We start from the raw sequence: 17,489 nt of genomic DNA on the forward strand, positions 1-17,489 counted from the left end.
CGGTCATGGATAAGACTGGCGATCCAGTGGCAGCCACACGCAGCCCAGGTGGAAGGTGATGGAGAGGAATCCCCCACCACCCTGTGCAGCACGTTCTGAGAGCCTCGCTTCCTGCCCCGGCCACCTCCAAAGGACACCACAGGAGGCAGAAGCACCAGGCAAGGCCTCTCCCAGAGGCTTTTCTGGCCAAAGTCAAACCAAAGGCACAGAGGATGGGCTAATGAGGAGAGAGTGACACAGACTCATCTGTGGCTGCTGCAGCCTCCAGCCAGTCTCCCTGCCTCCACTCCTGTCCACCAGCCAGGTGGCGCACAGTGCTCCACCACTAACACCTCCCTCTACTTCCCATCGACTGAGACAAACCCAAGGCCCACAGGATCCAGCATCTGCTCCCAGACCTCACCTCATGCCACTTCCCTCTGATTACTGTCCAGCAAGATGGCCTCCCCTCTGGGTTCCCCCACCAGACCAGGCCTCCAGGCCTTTGCACATGCTGGTCCCTCTGCCGAGAACACCATTCCCTCAACTCTTCACTTGCCTGGCCACTTCTTCAGGACTCTGCTTCAGTATCCTGCTCCTTGGAGACGCCTTTGCTGACCAGCCCACCTCATGCCCAGAAGGGTCAGGCTCTCCCCTGACACCCTGTTCCCTCCTTTAGGACCCCCAGCATGGTACATAAGCGTAAGCTCCCTACTTGTTCACTTGACTAATTCTGTCTCCCTCTATAAACTCTGTGAGGGTAGGGTCACATCTGCTTTGCTGGCCACTGTATCCATGGTGCATAGTAGGTGCTCAGTAAATATTTGGTGGACAGATGTTTGCCAAGGAGAGACGTCTCAACCTTCTCCTGCAGGCCAGACGGCTGCCAGCTCTGCTTAGAGAAGCCGAGGCCCCTTTACACCTGGAGAGGGCTCTAGCCTCAGACAGAGGACATTTGGGCTCAGGTCTCAGGTCACCCCTGATACTCTGGGGAGTCCCTTCCCACCTGGAATATGAGGGTGTGGAGTTCAATGGTGTCCAATGGCCCTTCTGGTTCTGACAAACTACCAAATCCAACCCTAGGCTAAAGGCTAGTGGTTAGATCCAAAACCCCCTATGGGTTTAATTGTCCCCTAAAAATTCATGTGCTGAAGTTCTAACCCCTAGGGCCTCAGCATGTCACCTTATTTGGAGATGGGGTTGTTGCAGATATAATTAGTTAAGATGAGGTCATACCAGAGTACGGTGGGCCGCTGATCCAATGTGACGGGTGTTATTATAAAAAGGTAAATTTGGACACAGACACAAACTCGTGAGAACATCATGTGAAGATCAGAGTCCTGCTGCCACAGCCAGGGAACCACCAGAGGTGGGCGCCTGGCCTGGAACAGATCTTCCTTGATGCCTTCCTGGGTAGCGGGGCCCTGACAATACCCTGAACTTGGACTTCTAGCCTCCAGAACTGTGAGACAATAAATTTACCTTTTTTAAACCCCTCAGTTTGTGGTACTTTGTTAGGCAAGCCCCAGCAAACTCATACCTCCCCCTTCCTTCCTCCCAACTGGGGTACCCAAACTGATGAGTCAAGAACCAAGAGAGGAAGGGCCAAAGGCAGCCCAAACTGGGACCAGAAGGGCTAGAGTGGGGTGAGCGTGTCTCACAGTATTCAGTGGGGGCCACAGGGTGGAGGTCCCTCCAGAACCCCTTGTCTAATTGAAGATCTGAGCCTATAATTTGTATTCACACGCACGCTCTGACGGTGAGAGGAATTTTATTCCTTCCCTCTTCCCCCTTTAATTAAAAACTATAAATGCCTTATCAAAAGCTAATTAAAAATACCAACACAGTGCCAAGTGGCAAAAAAAAAAATAGCTCAGTACAAATATCCGTTTATAACCCTGCAACAGGCTGTGATGACGCAGCAATTAGAGGCTCATGGGAGGGAGAGGAAGGGAGGCTGGGCGGCCACAGAGCTTCAGACCCATCAGCCCTCTCTGGGGGGCACCAGGGGCAGCTACCCTCTCCCCCCAGCCCTTGTCATCATCAGACTGGGAACTGAACAAACCACAGGGGATAGGGGACCACAGGGAACAGGGGGCCACAGCGCTGTGTGTCTGTGGACAAGCCGTGTCCCCTCCCCTAGCCTCAGGGCTGGGTCTGTAGAGGGGAGGCAATTCTCAAGGGCTGTGGTGACAATTAAGATAATGCATAAACATCAAGCCCTTCACCCAGCTTCTGGAACACAGCCGCTCACCAGTCTGTGCCGTCGAAGGCTCCATAAAATAATAGACTAAAATGCCCGACTCCACTGGGCATCCCTGGGCCAGGCCCGAGGCTTTGCCTTCACTGGACTGTTTGAGCTGCCAGAACCCATAAGCGGTGGGTTTCCCATTATTACCATTTTAGAGATCGAGGAGGCGAGGCATAAAGAGGAGAAGCCCCCAACCGATGAGCATAGCTCTCATCAGGGCAGAGCCTGGACCAGAAGCCAGGTCTGTGTGAGCCCAGAATCTCTGCTCTTATCCCCTGGAGTCTCCTGCCAATGGGCGGAGCTACCTACCTGTGCAGTAGTGAGCACCCCGTTCCTGCAGGGACCCCGATGGGGATCAGGGCTCTCCAATCCCCCAGCTCTCAGATGCCCTGATGTGTTTCTGAGCTGCCTCCTTGGCCTGCCTCCCACAACCACGGGCACAGGATCGGGTTCCCGGTCAGTGCCCAGGGCTGCCCCCACCCCCGGCCCCATCCTCACCACTGGTCCGAGGGTAGGCGGCGAGGGTCCCATCCTGCAGGCCAGCAAACAGGTGGAAGGGGCTGTGCCGCAGGCAGAGCACAGGCTGCAGGCCGGGGCTCCTGCAGGTCGCCAGGCACTGGGTGCCTGTGTCCACGCTGCTATAGACCAGGATGCTGCGGGGAGAGGCCCAAGTCACTCACTAGCCCCCCCGCTCTCCAGGAGAGAAGGGCTGGGGGCTCCCTTCTGCGAGCCAGGCCCCCTGCTGAGTGACCCGGCCTTCATGCCACATTTAGGAGCTCGCTTTTCCACGGGCGCCTTTTCGGATGGTGCCTTCCCTGGCCTCTGTCTTGTGGAAGACTCAGGAGGCAGGGGGCTCCAGAAGCAGCGCAGTAAAGTGCTGACCCGAGTTTTCAGGGTCACACAGACCAGAGGGTGAATCCAGCAAGCCACCTTCCACCTGATCGACCCCAGACTGCTGAGCCTCGGTCCCCTCTCAAACCTGGGGCCATGATGGATAGCCCACAGCCATGAAGAGGAAGGAAGCAGGGACGCGTGCTAGATGAACGAACTGGACAGGGTTATGCGGAGAGGCAGGCATAAAAGGCCGCGTGCTGTATAATTCCACATCTATGAAAGGTGCAGAAGAGACAAGTCCACAGGGATAGGAATCAGGGGAGCAGTTCCTGGGGGATGAGAGCCATGGGAATTGCGGGTGACCGCTTAATAGGTACAGGGTTTCTTTGGGGGATGGTGAGAATGTTCTAGAACTACAGAGTGGCGATGGTTGCACATCATGAATGCACTGGGAGCCACTGAATTGTACACTTTAAAATGGTGACTTTTATGTTCTGTGAATTTTATCTCATTAAAAACAGAAAAGGTGTTCTCTGAGCTCCTCCTAGTCACCGGGCTGCGCACCTAGACCCAGACTTCATGGAGCCTCCAGGGTCTCCACGTCAGTTCTGTATTAACTTTTTGCTTCTTCCTGGGTTTACTGTGTAGGAAACAAAGGAAACACTTCACAGTGGGGCTGCTGTGAGTCCCACACACCCTAGCCCGGGCAACAGCACATAGTAGGTGCTCAGGAAACATCTCCTCCCCCCAGGACAGGAGCAGAAAGCACAGAGCTGCAGGGAGGGTGTAGGGCATGGCCCGTCTCAGGGTCTTCACGAATCACCATCTTTACCTGCCAGTTAACCAGGATGGAGGTTCATTCTCCATCCACTGGACCTGGCTATGGCTCCCAGCAGGACAGAGCTCTGGCCGGGGCTCCCCTTGCTGCAAGAATGTGTTTGCTGACTCAGCAGCTCGGAGTGTGTCTTACCGAGGAGCCCACTCTGCCCACGGATCATGCCCAGGACCCTCACCCTCGCTGCAAAGGGAACTGAGGCCACAGGGGGGTGGATGCTATCAATCACAGCCAAGTAAACTGATGGCCCAAGTGTCCACATCCTAGACTCTCACGGTGGCCCTGCATGGAGGGGTTCTACAGACGAGACACTGAGGCTCGGGGTGGTTAAATAGTGAGACCCGGAATCACAGGGAGGAAATGGTGGATTCAAACCCAGGTCCTGCTGACATGTAAGCGCTCACCCTGTACCACGCTACCTGGGAGCGAGCCAGAGTGTGGGAAGCAGCCCCCGAAGGGTCTCGGTTAAAGGGCCAGAGATTCCTGACACTTTGCCTCCCACATTGGGCAACCCTGGTCCCCACCTTCCTTCTCCCAACCAGGGGTGGAAAATATTGGTGGGCAACAAGCTAACCAAAACAGCCCCCACCCCGCACACCCTCCCAGCCCTGCCCCTGGCAGCTCTCGGGCCCTCCTCCCCAGCCCCTCACCTGCCATCCTGGAGCCCCAGGCAGATGGTGGGGTGCGCCGCAGCCGAGGGGTCCGCGGCCGTGTGGCTCTCGTCCCTGTCTCCATCTCCACTCTCCCCTTCCTCCGGCTCTGGAATGTACTCCATGCAGAGCACCGGGGCCGCCAGCGGGAAGGACTTGACGGTGCGGGGCGAGGGCCGGTTCAGGGAGAAGATCTCGATCTGGCCTCCTGCGCCCTCCTGCCCACCCCCAACCTGGGGCAGAGACCCAAAGGAGCCGTCAGGAGGAGCCGGGAGAGCAGGGGCGGAGCTTAACTCCTGCCCTCCCAGGGCCTGTCCCAAACTTCGACTTCCTGCTGAAAATGAGAGAAGCATCCCCCTCCTGCCACATGCATCCTGCTGTCACTGAACGTCACCTGTCCCCGGCCTACATGGCAGCAAGTTAGATTCAGGGCCCAGAGGAAGCCAGCTAAGGAGCTAAGGTGGACTAGACATCCAGTCAACTTTCTATCACCTTGTCTTTAGGGTAAATTTCAATCAACAAATAGTGAACATACACTCTGCCCGGCCGGGTGTGGCTCAGAGGCTGAGCCTCGTCCTAGGATCCAGGAGATCGCGGTTCGATTCCCGGTCCGGGCACATGCTCCAGTTGTGGGCTCGATCCCCAGCAGGGGCCGTGCGGGAGGCAGCCGATCAATGACTTTCTCATCATTGATGTTTCTCTCTCTCCCTCTCCCTTCCTCTCTCTGAAATCAATAAAGATTTTTTTTTTAAATAAATGAATAAAAATGTCCTTCTCTGCCTGTTCACTGTTTTACTTCAGTGTCTAGCACAAGGTAGGTACTCAGTATATACTTGCTGAATGGATGGAGGGATGGGTGAGTGAGTGGATGGATGGATGGATGGATGGATGGATGGATGGATGGATGGATAGATGGGTGGATGGGTAATGGAAGGAAGGAAGGGAGGGAGGGAGGGAGGGAGGGAGGGAGGGAGGGAGGGAGGAAGGAAGGAAGGAAGGAAGGAAGGAAGGAAGGAAGGAAGGAAGGAAGGAAGGAAGGGTATATGGATGGATGGTGGGTGGATGGATGGATGGATGGATGGATACACCATGTGCTAGATACTGGAGAAACAGTGAAGAACAAATCGCCCTCAGAAGGGACATTTGGGTTGGACTCTGAAGGGTAAGCCATAGTTTCCCTGGAGTAAGCAGAGGGGTGGTGAGGCCGGCACCTCAGGGTGTCTACGGAAGGACACTATCTGCAACGTAAGCAGCAGGAAGTTTGCCTATTTGAATCGAGGAAAGCTTTGCCAGGAACCCCGAGGGCAGGAAGGGCGGCTGGGATCTCTGAGAGAGATGGGTAAAAACCAGCCCTGCTCCCTGACCCGTGGTGGGGACCTGCCAGACACTGCACAGCTCCCACTCAGTTCCTTCACAGCACTATGGCCTTTTGTAAGACTCATGCTCACTATTTGTCCCCGGTTTTCTGTTGTCCCTGGTGAGGCTGCACCTGCCAACTCCAAGCACAGGGACCTTGCTGAGTAAAATGCACAAAATGGGGACAGCAGGCAGGTGGCTTTCTCCGGCAACCCCTCCCAGTGCTACTCTCCCTGTTGCTGTCCTGAGGCCAGAGCTCCTGGCTGGGGACAGGGTTACTCACCCAGAGGTAGCCCTGCGGAAGAGAAGTGCTGACCGCTGAGAAGCCCAGCAGGGGAGAGCTGACAGGACTGTGGACCAGAGCCCCAAGCTACGGAGACAGAGATGACACATGCTGGGTTAGGTATCGAGGCACCTGAGGCCAGCATCTGGCTGCAGAACTTTAGTCTGAACCGCCGGCAGGGCTCAGGGGTCATTAAACCTGCAGATTCCTGGGCCCCATTCAAGCCCCAAATGAGACTCCCTGAGGGTGGCCCAGGGAGCGGGGGGCTTGGCAGGATCTCTGAGAAGTTCCTACGCACTTGCATTTCACCATCACTCCTAGAACCTTCTGGCTAGAAGGGGCCTGAATGATATTCGGGGACCCCCAAGGATTTTTCAAACTGGCCAGCTTCTAGTTAAGCTTTGTTGAAAATCACTTACACTCACCCCACCCCCCTTTACTTTGCAGAGAGGGGAAATGAGGTCCACAGAGGACACAGGATTGCCCTAGGCCACAGGGAAGGAGAGGGGCAGGGCCGGGCCTGTGCCCACCCCCCTCCTTGGCCTTCCTGCATGCCTCCAGAGAAGTGCAGCGGAGGGACCCCCAGATCATCAGAATCACTCTGCAGACAAGCCCCCAGGACAGGGCTGGGTGGCTTGTGGGGGCTGCTCACAGGGGTCGGGTGCTCCGTCTGTAACAGGCTGAAACGGAGAGCCACCGACTGCTTGTTCCTCCTGCAACTGCTTCCCCCAAATCCCTGCCAGGCGGCCTTCGGGGTCCTGTTTCCTGAGTGAGATCCTGCCAGTCTGTCTCTCTCTGGCCAGCACAGCAATGGGACGAGATGGCCTGGCCCTTTCCAGGGCTTTGCTAGAAACCCCAGGCAGATGGCAGGGGAAGGAGGCAGAGTGGGGACAGCTCAAAGGTGCCCCTCTGGACCCTTTGCCAGGCGGCTGCTGCCCTCTGCTGGCGCTGAAGGCCCAGGCCAGCACCAGCCCCGAGGGAATATTCTAACAAAATGTCTAATGGCCATAGGCGAGGGGTCCCAAAGAGGTCACCTCCTCCGGCCCCTCATTTAGGAGTCAGTAACCTTGAAGTTTGGGGAAGTGGAGAGGGGGACAAGACTGGCTCCAGGTCACACAGCAAGTCAGTGGAAAAGTCAGGGCTGGAATTCAGTTTCGACTCCCAGCGCAGTGCCCCTTCTGGTTGGGCTCTACCCAGAGACCATGCTGGAGGTGTCAATACTGTCGCAGCTCATTGCCCAGCCTCTTCTCCTGGCTCACAGAGCTGTGGCCACGCTGGCTTCCCTGACAGCGCCTATGGCGGGCCTCTTTGTGGCTTTGTCTATTTGGAACATTCCTCCCCTGGGCCCTCACGAGGTGGCATCCTTCTTGCCAGCTGGGTCTCAGTTTAAATGCTGCCTCCTCCGAGAGGCCCTCTCTGACCCACTAAATACGTTGGCCCCATCTCTGTACCTATTATATCTGATTTATTTTCTTTATAACACATATCACTCTTTTCTATTTCCTTTTGTTTGCTGGGGTCTTTCCTATCTCCCTCTAGATTGAAAGCTATATGAGGGTATGTTGCATGTTTTGGTCACTACTAGATTCCCAGTGGCCAGCACAAGGCCCGGCACACAGTAGGTGCTCAACAATTATATGCAGAATGGATAGATGAATGGATGAATGAATGAACTGATGAATAAATTGGCATCTCAAAGTTGTTCTCTCAGCTACTTAGAGCCCCAATCTACAGTTCAGTCAACTTATCTCTCAGGATTCATCTATCTGGGCCTAGGTCCTAAGCTTGCTCTCCCCTCCCCAGAGCTTAGATAACCTCGTCTCCCTGGGAGGACAATGGGCAGCACTTGCTCCAGAAAAAGGAGTGAGGGTGGCCAGGACATCAGGGACAGATGACCAGTGCAGGTGAAGACCACAGGTGTTGGAATTAGCTAGAACAAGGTTATAATTCCTGGATCCATCCTTGTGTTATTTTTACAAAGTCATGTCATCTGCCTGAGCCTTAGGTGGTCCTTACCTATGAAATATATCTACATATATCTACTTATAGGGTTCTCATAAATATTAAAATGAGAGAGTGAGGCAGAGCAGGAGGGGAGCACAGTAGGTGCTTGACAAATGGGAGGCATGATGGCGATGAAAGGGGCCCCGCCCCGCCCACATCAAAGCCGGCTTCTGCCTGGCTCCAGCCTACAAAGGGTCTAACCCACAAAGTCTGGCACAGCCGCTTGGGCATATTCCGGCCTGTCTTCTGGGCTGGAGTCAGGCCATGGACAGATGAGATCATTGCTATTTGTTAGCTCAAAATAATGGAATTTTCCGTTCACTTGACCCACGGAGGGCAGCTACCCCCATGTTGTTGGTGAGAAAGCTGACTCCTAGAGCAGTAAAAAAGCTTGACCAACTCCATCAGTAAGAAGCTGAGGCGCTGGGCTGGAGCCTGGCCCTCTCCTGCTGTGGCCACGGCCTGGACACGCTGGGTCTCCCAGGAGAAGGTGAGCTCAGCGAGATCTGCTCCACTCACCTGCAGGCTGAGGCCCCGGGAGGAGAAGGCAGGGATGCAGCAAGCCAGGGTTGGGCACCAGAACGGGGCTTTACTCTTCTTGTCCTCATCTGGGCATCGCCAGCCCGGCTGGTTCTCCTCTCCTACAGCAAAAGGATGGAGGTGGGCGAAGCTGGTCAGAGCCCAAGGCCCAAGTGGGTAGTGAACAGCCCTGGGAGCCCAGGGAGCCCCACAGGCCCAAGGCCTGCATAGCGGCCTAGACGGACCCAGCCACTTGCGCCCCCAGCCCCACTCCTGTCCATCTGAGATAAAACCCAGCCTCACTCTGTGGTCATGGCCATGGGTCCCCAGCAAGGAGTCTGGACACCAAAGGTCTGAGTACCAGCTTAACCAGCCTTTTGCTTAGCAATCTTGTGCAAATCACCCCAATTCCCTGAGCCTCAATTTCTTCACCTATGCAGTAGGGACTATAACAATGCCCTCTTCCCGCGGCTGTCATGAGCATCCAGTGAAATAATAGATGGAAAGGGGTTTCAAGAAGCGTTAAGATGCTGAACTCAGTCCAGGCCCGGCTACCTTGGGACCCGGTCACAGACCAGCAAGTGGACAAGATGATTTTGGATTGTGATGATGATGTAAGTTCAGCTGCTTTTATACCTGACTGCGATGATGGTGGTGAAGTGGAAGACTCTTCCTCTGGCTTCCTTTGAAGCTACCCTGAAACCTCCAGGTCCCCCAGTACAGCTGGGCATAGAAGCCCCTGGGGGCCTGTTACAAGTATAGACACCGAGGCCCAAGCCCAGACCCCGGTCTCACATTTGGAGACCTCTGCGCTCAAGATCATCCACTAAACCACCTTCTCTGCTGTGGCTCCTTCACATGGATCAGGGCTCCTCAATACTGCCACCTCCAAGAAGTCCTCCCTGACTACCCTGGCTACAGTGGCCCCCATCTCTCAGGCGGAAGGCCCTGACTCTAAAGACCCTATCTGATTTCTCACGTAACCTTCGCCACGGTCTAAAATCTGTGTGTCTACTTTCTTGTTTATAATCTGTCTCCATATGTCCCTAGAATGTAAGTTCAGGGCAGCAGGACCCAGGCTATCCCACTCGTCACTGTCTCCCCGGCACCCGGCATGCTGCCTGCACAGAGTTAGTGCTCAGCAAATACGGGTTGAAAGAATGAATGAAAGGAGTGAGTGAGTGAGCAAACTTCCATCTCTTCCAAAGAGGTCTCCCCACTAAGGAGCCCATCCTTACGCTCCACATGGAGACACCACATGACGACTGCCTTCCCGGGACCCCGGACAGCAGGGGCGCAGCGCAGCTAGGACACACCTACTATGTGTCCGTGAATCAGGCATACACTGAGTGGTATACACGTGTCCCCCAGCTTCATTTTCACAAGAACCATGCACAGTCAGATAATGATTTTCAATTCATGAAAGATGAGGCTGACACTCGGGGATCACGCTGACCAGGTCACGCGTGTGCCTAGATGGCCTAGCCCAGATGGGAACCAAGGCCTGTCTAACTCAAAGCCCAGGTTCTCTGCACTAAACCAGGCAGTCTTCTAGCATCCAGCCCCCTACAGACAGCCATGGGCATAACTGACCCTGGGCATAGTGACACCGGACAATAAGGAGGCAGCCTTGCCCCAAAGAGCCAGAGGCACTGGGACACCCTAAGTGAGAGGGGCCACATAACACAGTGACATCAAGCTAAGGGGAGCCAAGAGCTCTGGAGATGGGAGGACAGGTCATGGACTGAAGTGTTGTGGGAGCAGCCTTACCAGCCGGCGCAGAGCAAGCCCTGGAGAAGTACCATCGTCGGGGAGGGGAAATGGGACGTCAATAAAGGGCACCAGGCCTGGTTACACAAGCTAAGTCCTAGGTAGTCTGTACAGCATGGTGCCTAAGCTACCAATTCTGTATGATGTACTTAAAAATCTGCTCAGAGGGTAGATCTTACATTAATTGTTCTTACCACAAAAAATAACAACTAAGCGGGCAGGAGGGGATTTTTGGATAAATTTGTTATGGCATAGAAAGTGGGGATGGGTTCACAAGCACATACTAATCTCCAAGCTCATCAAGTCGTGTGCATTAGACATGCACGGCTTTCCGTGTGCCAATCATGCCTCAATAAAGTGGCTTTTTAAAAATGCCACTGCCGCCAAAGAAAGGTGGCACTGGAGTGTCCGTCACAGCAAGAGGAGCTGGAATGAGGTGGCAGGTGCGGATGTTCTTGGAGAAGTTAAAGACAGTCGCAAATGTCAGGCATCAGCAGCCGAGGCTCCAGCGCCGGCCCCACACCAGCTCTCCCGCCCAGCTCACCCACTCCCTCAAGCAGCAGAGTCCCTGGCTGGTGAACTCACTCCCTAAACTGGGGCCTGCAGACAAAGGCACAGCAAGCCTGGTTCCTTCCAAGGAGGAGGCGAGGCCAAGGAAAGGACAACGACGCACAGGGCGGGCATTGGCATAGCAGGACTACGTTCCCCGCACTTCATAGTTTATAAAGCTGTCCCACCCGCTGTCTCATTTCATCCTCACAGCCACCAGGGGAGGTCAGCGTTTCCATCCCCATTGTGCCCTGGGCAAGCAGAGGCCAGGGGAAGTTAAAGGCAGGGCCCAGAGCCAAGGAACTAAGCCATAGGGGCACATCACACAGTGCCTGCCACACGGGGTGATGGCCGAGACAGCCCACCCGCCTGCCGGGCAGCACCCGTCTCCTCAGCAGGAATCAACCTGGGCACTAGCTGAGTGTGTCCCTGCTCTCAAGGAGCTCCAGGACAGGGGCTCATTCCTCCCCCGACCACCCCCCGACCCACAGCCCATCCAGTCTTGGCAATTTATTAGTATATATATTTCTTAATGATCTGACCTTCTCCTTCCAGATGGTGCCTTCCCTGCCTGCGCCTGGGAACGTTAAAAGAAAATGGAGTTGTTGCTTCCCATCTGCCACTGCCATTGTCCCTGTCACAAAACCAGAGCGGCTGAGACCAAATTAGAAGGCTGTTGTTGCTGAAAATTGAAGGCCCACTTGGGATAAGTGACATTAAGGACTGGCACCAACGGCAAGGCTGTGATTTCCAAATGACATTAAGTAGGGGCTTATTTAGTGCCCAGCGCTGCGGCTCCCACTGAACGTGAGAGCGCCCGGGGGCCAGCGGGAGCAGCTCAGGGCTGGGGGCCATGTCCCCTTCCGCTCCCCACCTCCGGGCCCACAGAACAACCCTGCAGGCTGTGGGAGGCTAGCTCTGCCAGAAGGGCCCTGGCCGATCCCCACTCAGCCTCCAGTTCAGCGTGACACTGCGCTGGACACTTAGCCCCTAGGAGACTGTCGCCTCATCTGGAAAATGGGGGAATAATTCCAACCATTTGGAGCCGTGGTGAGCACTGGAAAGAGCAGATGTGACGCCTGGCGTGCCCCCGGCACTCAAGAGCTAGTGCCCGTTCTGCTCGCTGGCCCTGAGGTTGAGTGCTGCCTATCACTACACTTGAGGGTACTGCCCATGGGGCTCCCCCACCAGCACCGTGGGTCTGGCCTGCTTCCCCAGCCCCGACCAGCCTCCCAAATGCGTCCTGCTCAGTCCCAGCACCGAGCCTTCTGTCACTCTGCCCTGAGGACAGCCGACTGCCCTTCTGGTCCTCCCTCTCACACCTCCCAGCACAGATGTCGGGGCTGGCAGGACCTCAGCATGAGTCCTCTCCAAACACCCCTCCCCTGCAGACAGACACTGGCGTCTGGGGAGGCCAGGCAAATGGTCACGGTCACCCTGCAGGGGTAAAACCAAGTCATGTCCCAAGGCCACCTCAGCCCCATCCTGGAGGGCAGACCCACCACTTCCAGCTGAGGGCTCGGCCAGGTCCCAACCTCAGGGGTGGTTGAGGGTTACAGGGATGAGGGTTAGAGTGCTCCTGGCATGCACCCAGGCGTGCTCAGGCCTCTGTAACTGGACCCATCGCAAGGAGGAGCAATGGTGTTACTGTGAGGACTGAGGGCTGGGAAACCAAGTCAAAGGCAGCGAGAGAGGGCCCTCCAGGCCAAGCCTGTGAGATATGCCCCGATGAGAATATGCCCCTGTGAGAATATGCCCCTGTGAGGGTGGGATCATCCCTGGTGTGGCCTGCCCTGTCCAGCTCCTCTGGGGAGGTAGGAACAAAAGGCCATGGTGGGAGAGGATCCAGGGACCCATGGGCCAGGGATGCTGAGCTTTGAGAGCTGCAGGTGGGGGAGACACAGGAAGGGAGCGTCAGAAGCCCCAACCTTGCCTCTTCCCTCTCTAGCACCTTCCACCCGCAACCCCTGTCTGGAGCCCAAAAAAATGGGAGACTGATTGGCAGAGAGAAATGGCCAGGTTCTGTACTAAATCAGGTGTGACCTTAGGTCACATCCCAGACACCCTCCGCGCACCATCTCCCCGTACGCTCGCCAGAGACCTGCGACGGGGGCACTGGCATTATCCCCACTTTCTGATGGCGAATCTAAGGCATCTAGAAGTTAAATCATTTGCACAAGATCACAGAGCTGGGAAGCGAAAGAGCGAGGAACTGAACCCAGGCAGTCTGGCTCCACCTCACGCGGTGCTAAGATCCCAAAACCCAACAGGGAAAGGGCCCCAGAAGCCTGCCTTTCCCAGGACCACATGGCATGGTGCTGGCCATGATGGGATGTGAACAGGTGCTCAGATTCCCCAGGTCCCCCTGCCCTTCCCAGGGGCAGGACCGACGCCCCCTCCTGGATCCCAGGGCCCCCCCTCCTGCCCTATCCCTTCTCGATCTTCAGCGGCTTATGATCTCAGCACTGTAGTCAGGGTGGGAGGGAGATATAGAAAAAAAAAAAATTAAAGGAATAACACCCTTTGTGAGTAAATTTTTTAAACCATATTCTAATGGGCTCGTGTTATTTTCCCCTCCCCACCAGGCACTGCAGATAAAAAAACAAACTGGCGAAAATAAAAGGCACAGATTATTCAAGCCCCAGGGGAACCCAGGCAGTTAGATAAGATCTCAAATGACTCTCATTCCATTAAAACTCTTTGCTGCAGTGAAACTGCGCAGACAGGGCAGCTGAGCTTCTCCACAGGCAGCGGGAGCTGAGATGCTCACATGGGTCAGCTCCTCTCCCTCCTACACCAAGCCCCGCTCGGCAAAGCATCTGGGGTTCGAACAGATTTACCTGCCTTTAGAGCAGGTGTACAAATAGGGTGTAGGCATCTGCCCGAGATGCAACTGCTGCTAGAGCGGCGGGGTCGGGGGGGCCTGAGGCCCAGCAGGTGGGGAGCCAACTTAGCCTTTCCTCTGGCCAGAATTCCCATAGTCTTCTGCCAGGGCCAGGAACAGCCTCTGCTTAAAAATCCTTCCTCCACCTTCCTGGCCTCCGAGAAACATCCAGCAAAGGCCGGTGGAACATCAGCACCAGATCCTCGAAGGGACTGGATGAGCAGAAGCCTCTGATCCGGGCTCCTCCAAAGCCACAACCTCCTCCCCGCTCCCTCCTGACCTCCACATGCCCTCTGTGCCCAGCTCCAGAATGATCCACTCAAATAGAAACCAGCTCTCAGCGCTACAACAAACAGCTCCCCGTCTCATCCCGAACAAGTTCCATACACCTCACCCTGGCATTCTGGAAAACCTGACGTTTCCCCCCCCCCCCCCACCTGCCAATTCATTAGTTCTGGCAACCTCAGGACCTTTGCACTTGCTGTTTTCAAGCCTGGATCATTTCCCCAAAGCTCTGCATGGCTTCAGATGTCACTGCCTCAGATGCCCTCTGTGACAGCACTCCTGACCCCCAGGCTGGATGCCAGTCACATCAGCCAGCTCTGTACCCTCACAGCATGCCCCTCCCTGTTGATTTGTTCCTCGTGGAAAGTCTGCCTGCCCCACATAAACAGTGAGTTCCTGGAGAGCAAGGATCTTTCTGTGTTTGTCATTGCTCTTTTCTCCTATGCCTAAAATCACTGTAGAGACTCAATAGTTTTTTAATTGATGAAAGCCATTGACGAAAGTCCTGACTTCTTTCCGGAAATGTTTCAGAACCTATTGGAAATATAGACTTATCTATAAAAAGATCACAGCGGAAACAAAAAAATCATCGCTATTGGCTGGAATCAGCAAATGAGAATTCCAGTACATCCCAGGGAGTAATGGCTCTGATCGGCAAGGACCTGGGCCTTTTGTCAATTTACAAAAACACAAATAAAGTAATTATAACTTAATGAATGTGGTTTGGCAGACAGACACTCGCCAACTGGAGGAAGAACAATGGACAGGGATGGAGAGTGGGCTCTAGGAACAACTGCCCAGGTCCACCCCTGCCCGCTGTATGAGCTCAGGCAAGTCACAGCACCTCTCTGGGCCTCAGAACCCTCAGCTGTAAAAAAGGGGTTCACAGCAGACCTGCCTCTGAGGGTTGCTGTGAATGTGAAAGGAAGGGAGTGTGTAAAATGCTTGGAAAGATGCTTGTACACAGGAAGTGTCCTGTAAATATAGATGTCCACTATTACCTGTATTCTATTGGGGGACATGGGAGAAAAAAATCATAGAGAGGTCCTTGGTTGAAAATCAGTTTAGTCTAACCTGCATCGCTTTTTGGTAACAGCTTTGTTGAGATATAATTCAGCTACCATAATACCCATCATTTTAAAGTGTACACTTCACTGGTTTCTAGTATATTAAGAGTTAGGCAACCATCACCCCAAAATTGAGAGCACTGTATCACTCCCACACACAAAAAAACCTTAGCAGTTCCTCTCCAATTCCCCCTCCACCCAGGTCCCTGGCAACCACTAATTTGCCATTTTCATAGATGGGGAAACTGAGGCTTGGAGAGGGGAAGCAACTTGTCCAAGGTCACTAAGCAGAGTCTCAGGACTCAGAACCCTTACTCCAGCTATTTCTCCACTGCACCACCTGCCCCCAACTCAGGAGCCTCCTTCCCTGTGAGCCTGGACGCCCCCCACGCACACATATATACACACACCCCGAACCTCCTCTCTCCCACCCCTGCCCCCTGAGGTGCTCTCTTTGGGGCTTTACTCACGGAGTCCAATCTTGGCCAAGTGCAACCTGTTGACCCAGGAGATCTTGCTCAGGGGGTTGGGGGTGATGAAGACCACCATGAAGCTGATGGGGCGGCCGGACCTTCGGTGAGAAGGGCGAGGACTGTGAGTGCTCGGAGCAAGGCCCTGGCTTCCCCTGGGCAAGCTCCCAGCTCTTCCCTCAACCCATGTGCCTCAGAGAAAAAGCAAGTTCTGTTCAGAGCATCAAAGTGTCGCCAGAGAGGCCAGTGGCTGCCCAGCAAAGCCTCAGTCCCCTGGGGAGGAGCCCCTCTACCCCACATAGCCCCAAGAAGAAGGCACCTCCCTCAGAGTGGCCAGGCCACACTCTGCAAGAGCCTTGGCTTGGGTGCCAAGCAAGTCCAGAGGTGTCTGGCCCTCTGTGGGCTGTGACGTGAGAGGCCCTTCCAGGGCTCCACCTGGCCAGCTTTCCACGGGCCTTATCAGACACCCGCACGTGACTGACTGGGAGCCTCTGCAAGAAGGAGCGAGTCTCACTCGGGTCTGTTCCCAGCACCCGGCACAGGACAGCTGCCTGGTAAATGTTTGCCGAACGGACACATGAATGAATGAAGAAATGAATGAATGGGGTTATGCCCAGGCTTGGGGCAGCCGGACATCGCTGTTGCCACCACACTGTCATCTCACCTTGGAGCATCAGGGGCCCCTTGGGTGTGAGGCATGGCCCTCAGTGCATACACACCCATTCCCATCACAGCAATACTATCAAATAGGACCGCTCCGGGTGCCCCCCTGGATACCCCCACTTCATCGCTGGCGCCTCCGCTCTCACTTGTCAGGTTTCCCAGGCAGGAGGAGCCTGAGGCGGCACTTGTTGGCCGAGTGGATCTCTTCCTCCTTCACCCGCATCAGCCTCTGCAGGGCCAGGCACCAGTCTTGAGCCACAGTCATGTTCAGGTTCTAGGGTTGAGAAAGTGAATGACGTTAACACATAGCTCACTAGCTCCCCAGAAGCCACACCAGATCCAACAGCAGCTGGGGCGCCCCAGGGGAGAGAAGCTGGGGACAAGTCATGGAGAGCAGCCTGGACACCCGTTCAGCCACAGGCAGGAGGCTGACTCCCCTGGGCTCTGGGCGGCAGGCAGGCTGCTCAGCCCTTGGTTCAGGTACCACCTGGCACCCCTGCTTTGAGAGGGACACACCCTCCTAGCCAGCTTCCTCTCCAGCCTGGGGCAAAGCCAAGAAGGGGCCACATAACGGACTGGCCACCGTGCAGAAAACAGTAACAACAAAAAATGCGGGGCAGCCAGGCCCCTCTCAACCTGAACTAGAGCTTCAACCAGGGGTCACACACCAGATTTCTAGGTAGCAACAGGGGGTGTAGCCACTTCTCCTGCTGTGGGAACTCAGAGTCAGCCCATCAGGGGAATGGGCCAGGAGAACAGCCTCCCCCCCGCCCCCCAGTCTGCCTGCTGAGTCTGGGCACTGCCCACAGGGAGAAGCCTGGAGCCCCACAAGGCCGGGCCAGCGTTGTGTACCTGGTAGGTGCCATGCAGTGTGCTGATGAGGAGGGTGATCTGCTCTACCACGGCCAGGTCCTTCTGCAGGTCCTGCAGCTCCTGGAAGAGTCGTGGGGGACCGAAGTACACCTTACCTAGGCAGAGAGAGACCCAGCTGAGCCCCAGGAATGAGAACCCAAGCATCCACTCACTGCAAAAAAGAAGAGGGGTAGCCCTAGGGATATGGCACCAGAGATACAAAAAGAAACATTACTAG

The 17,489-nt window shown here is 55.3% G+C and overlaps 1 protein-coding gene across 4 annotated transcripts in view; it reads right to left on the reverse strand.

Annotated features, from left to right (window-relative positions):
* Positions 1-17,489, reverse strand: part of ARHGEF10L (Rho guanine nucleotide exchange factor 10 like) — a gene marked incomplete at its 5' end in the record, with an annotated part of 124,249 nt that overhangs the window by 27,099 nt on the left and 79,661 nt on the right. For all 4 annotated transcript variants that reach the window (XM_081143659.1, XM_081143658.1, XM_081143657.1 and 1 more), the window contains 7 exons: positions 2,729-2,883; positions 4,550-4,782; positions 6,189-6,275; positions 8,712-8,833; positions 15,737-15,837; positions 16,546-16,673; positions 17,252-17,367. In XM_081143659.1, coding sequence (XP_080999785.1) covers positions 2,729-2,883; positions 4,550-4,782; positions 6,189-6,275; positions 8,712-8,833; positions 15,737-15,837; positions 16,546-16,673; positions 17,252-17,367 — 942 coding nt within the window. The remainder of the gene's footprint in view (positions 1-2,728; positions 2,884-4,549; positions 4,783-6,188; positions 6,276-8,711; positions 8,834-15,736; positions 15,838-16,545; positions 16,674-17,251; positions 17,368-17,489) is intronic.

Source organism: Miniopterus schreibersii (genome assembly GCF_964146895.1).
Source record: "Miniopterus schreibersii genome assembly, chromosome: 8".
Lineage (NCBI taxonomy): Eukaryota > Metazoa > Chordata > Mammalia > Chiroptera > Miniopteridae > Miniopterus > Miniopterus schreibersii.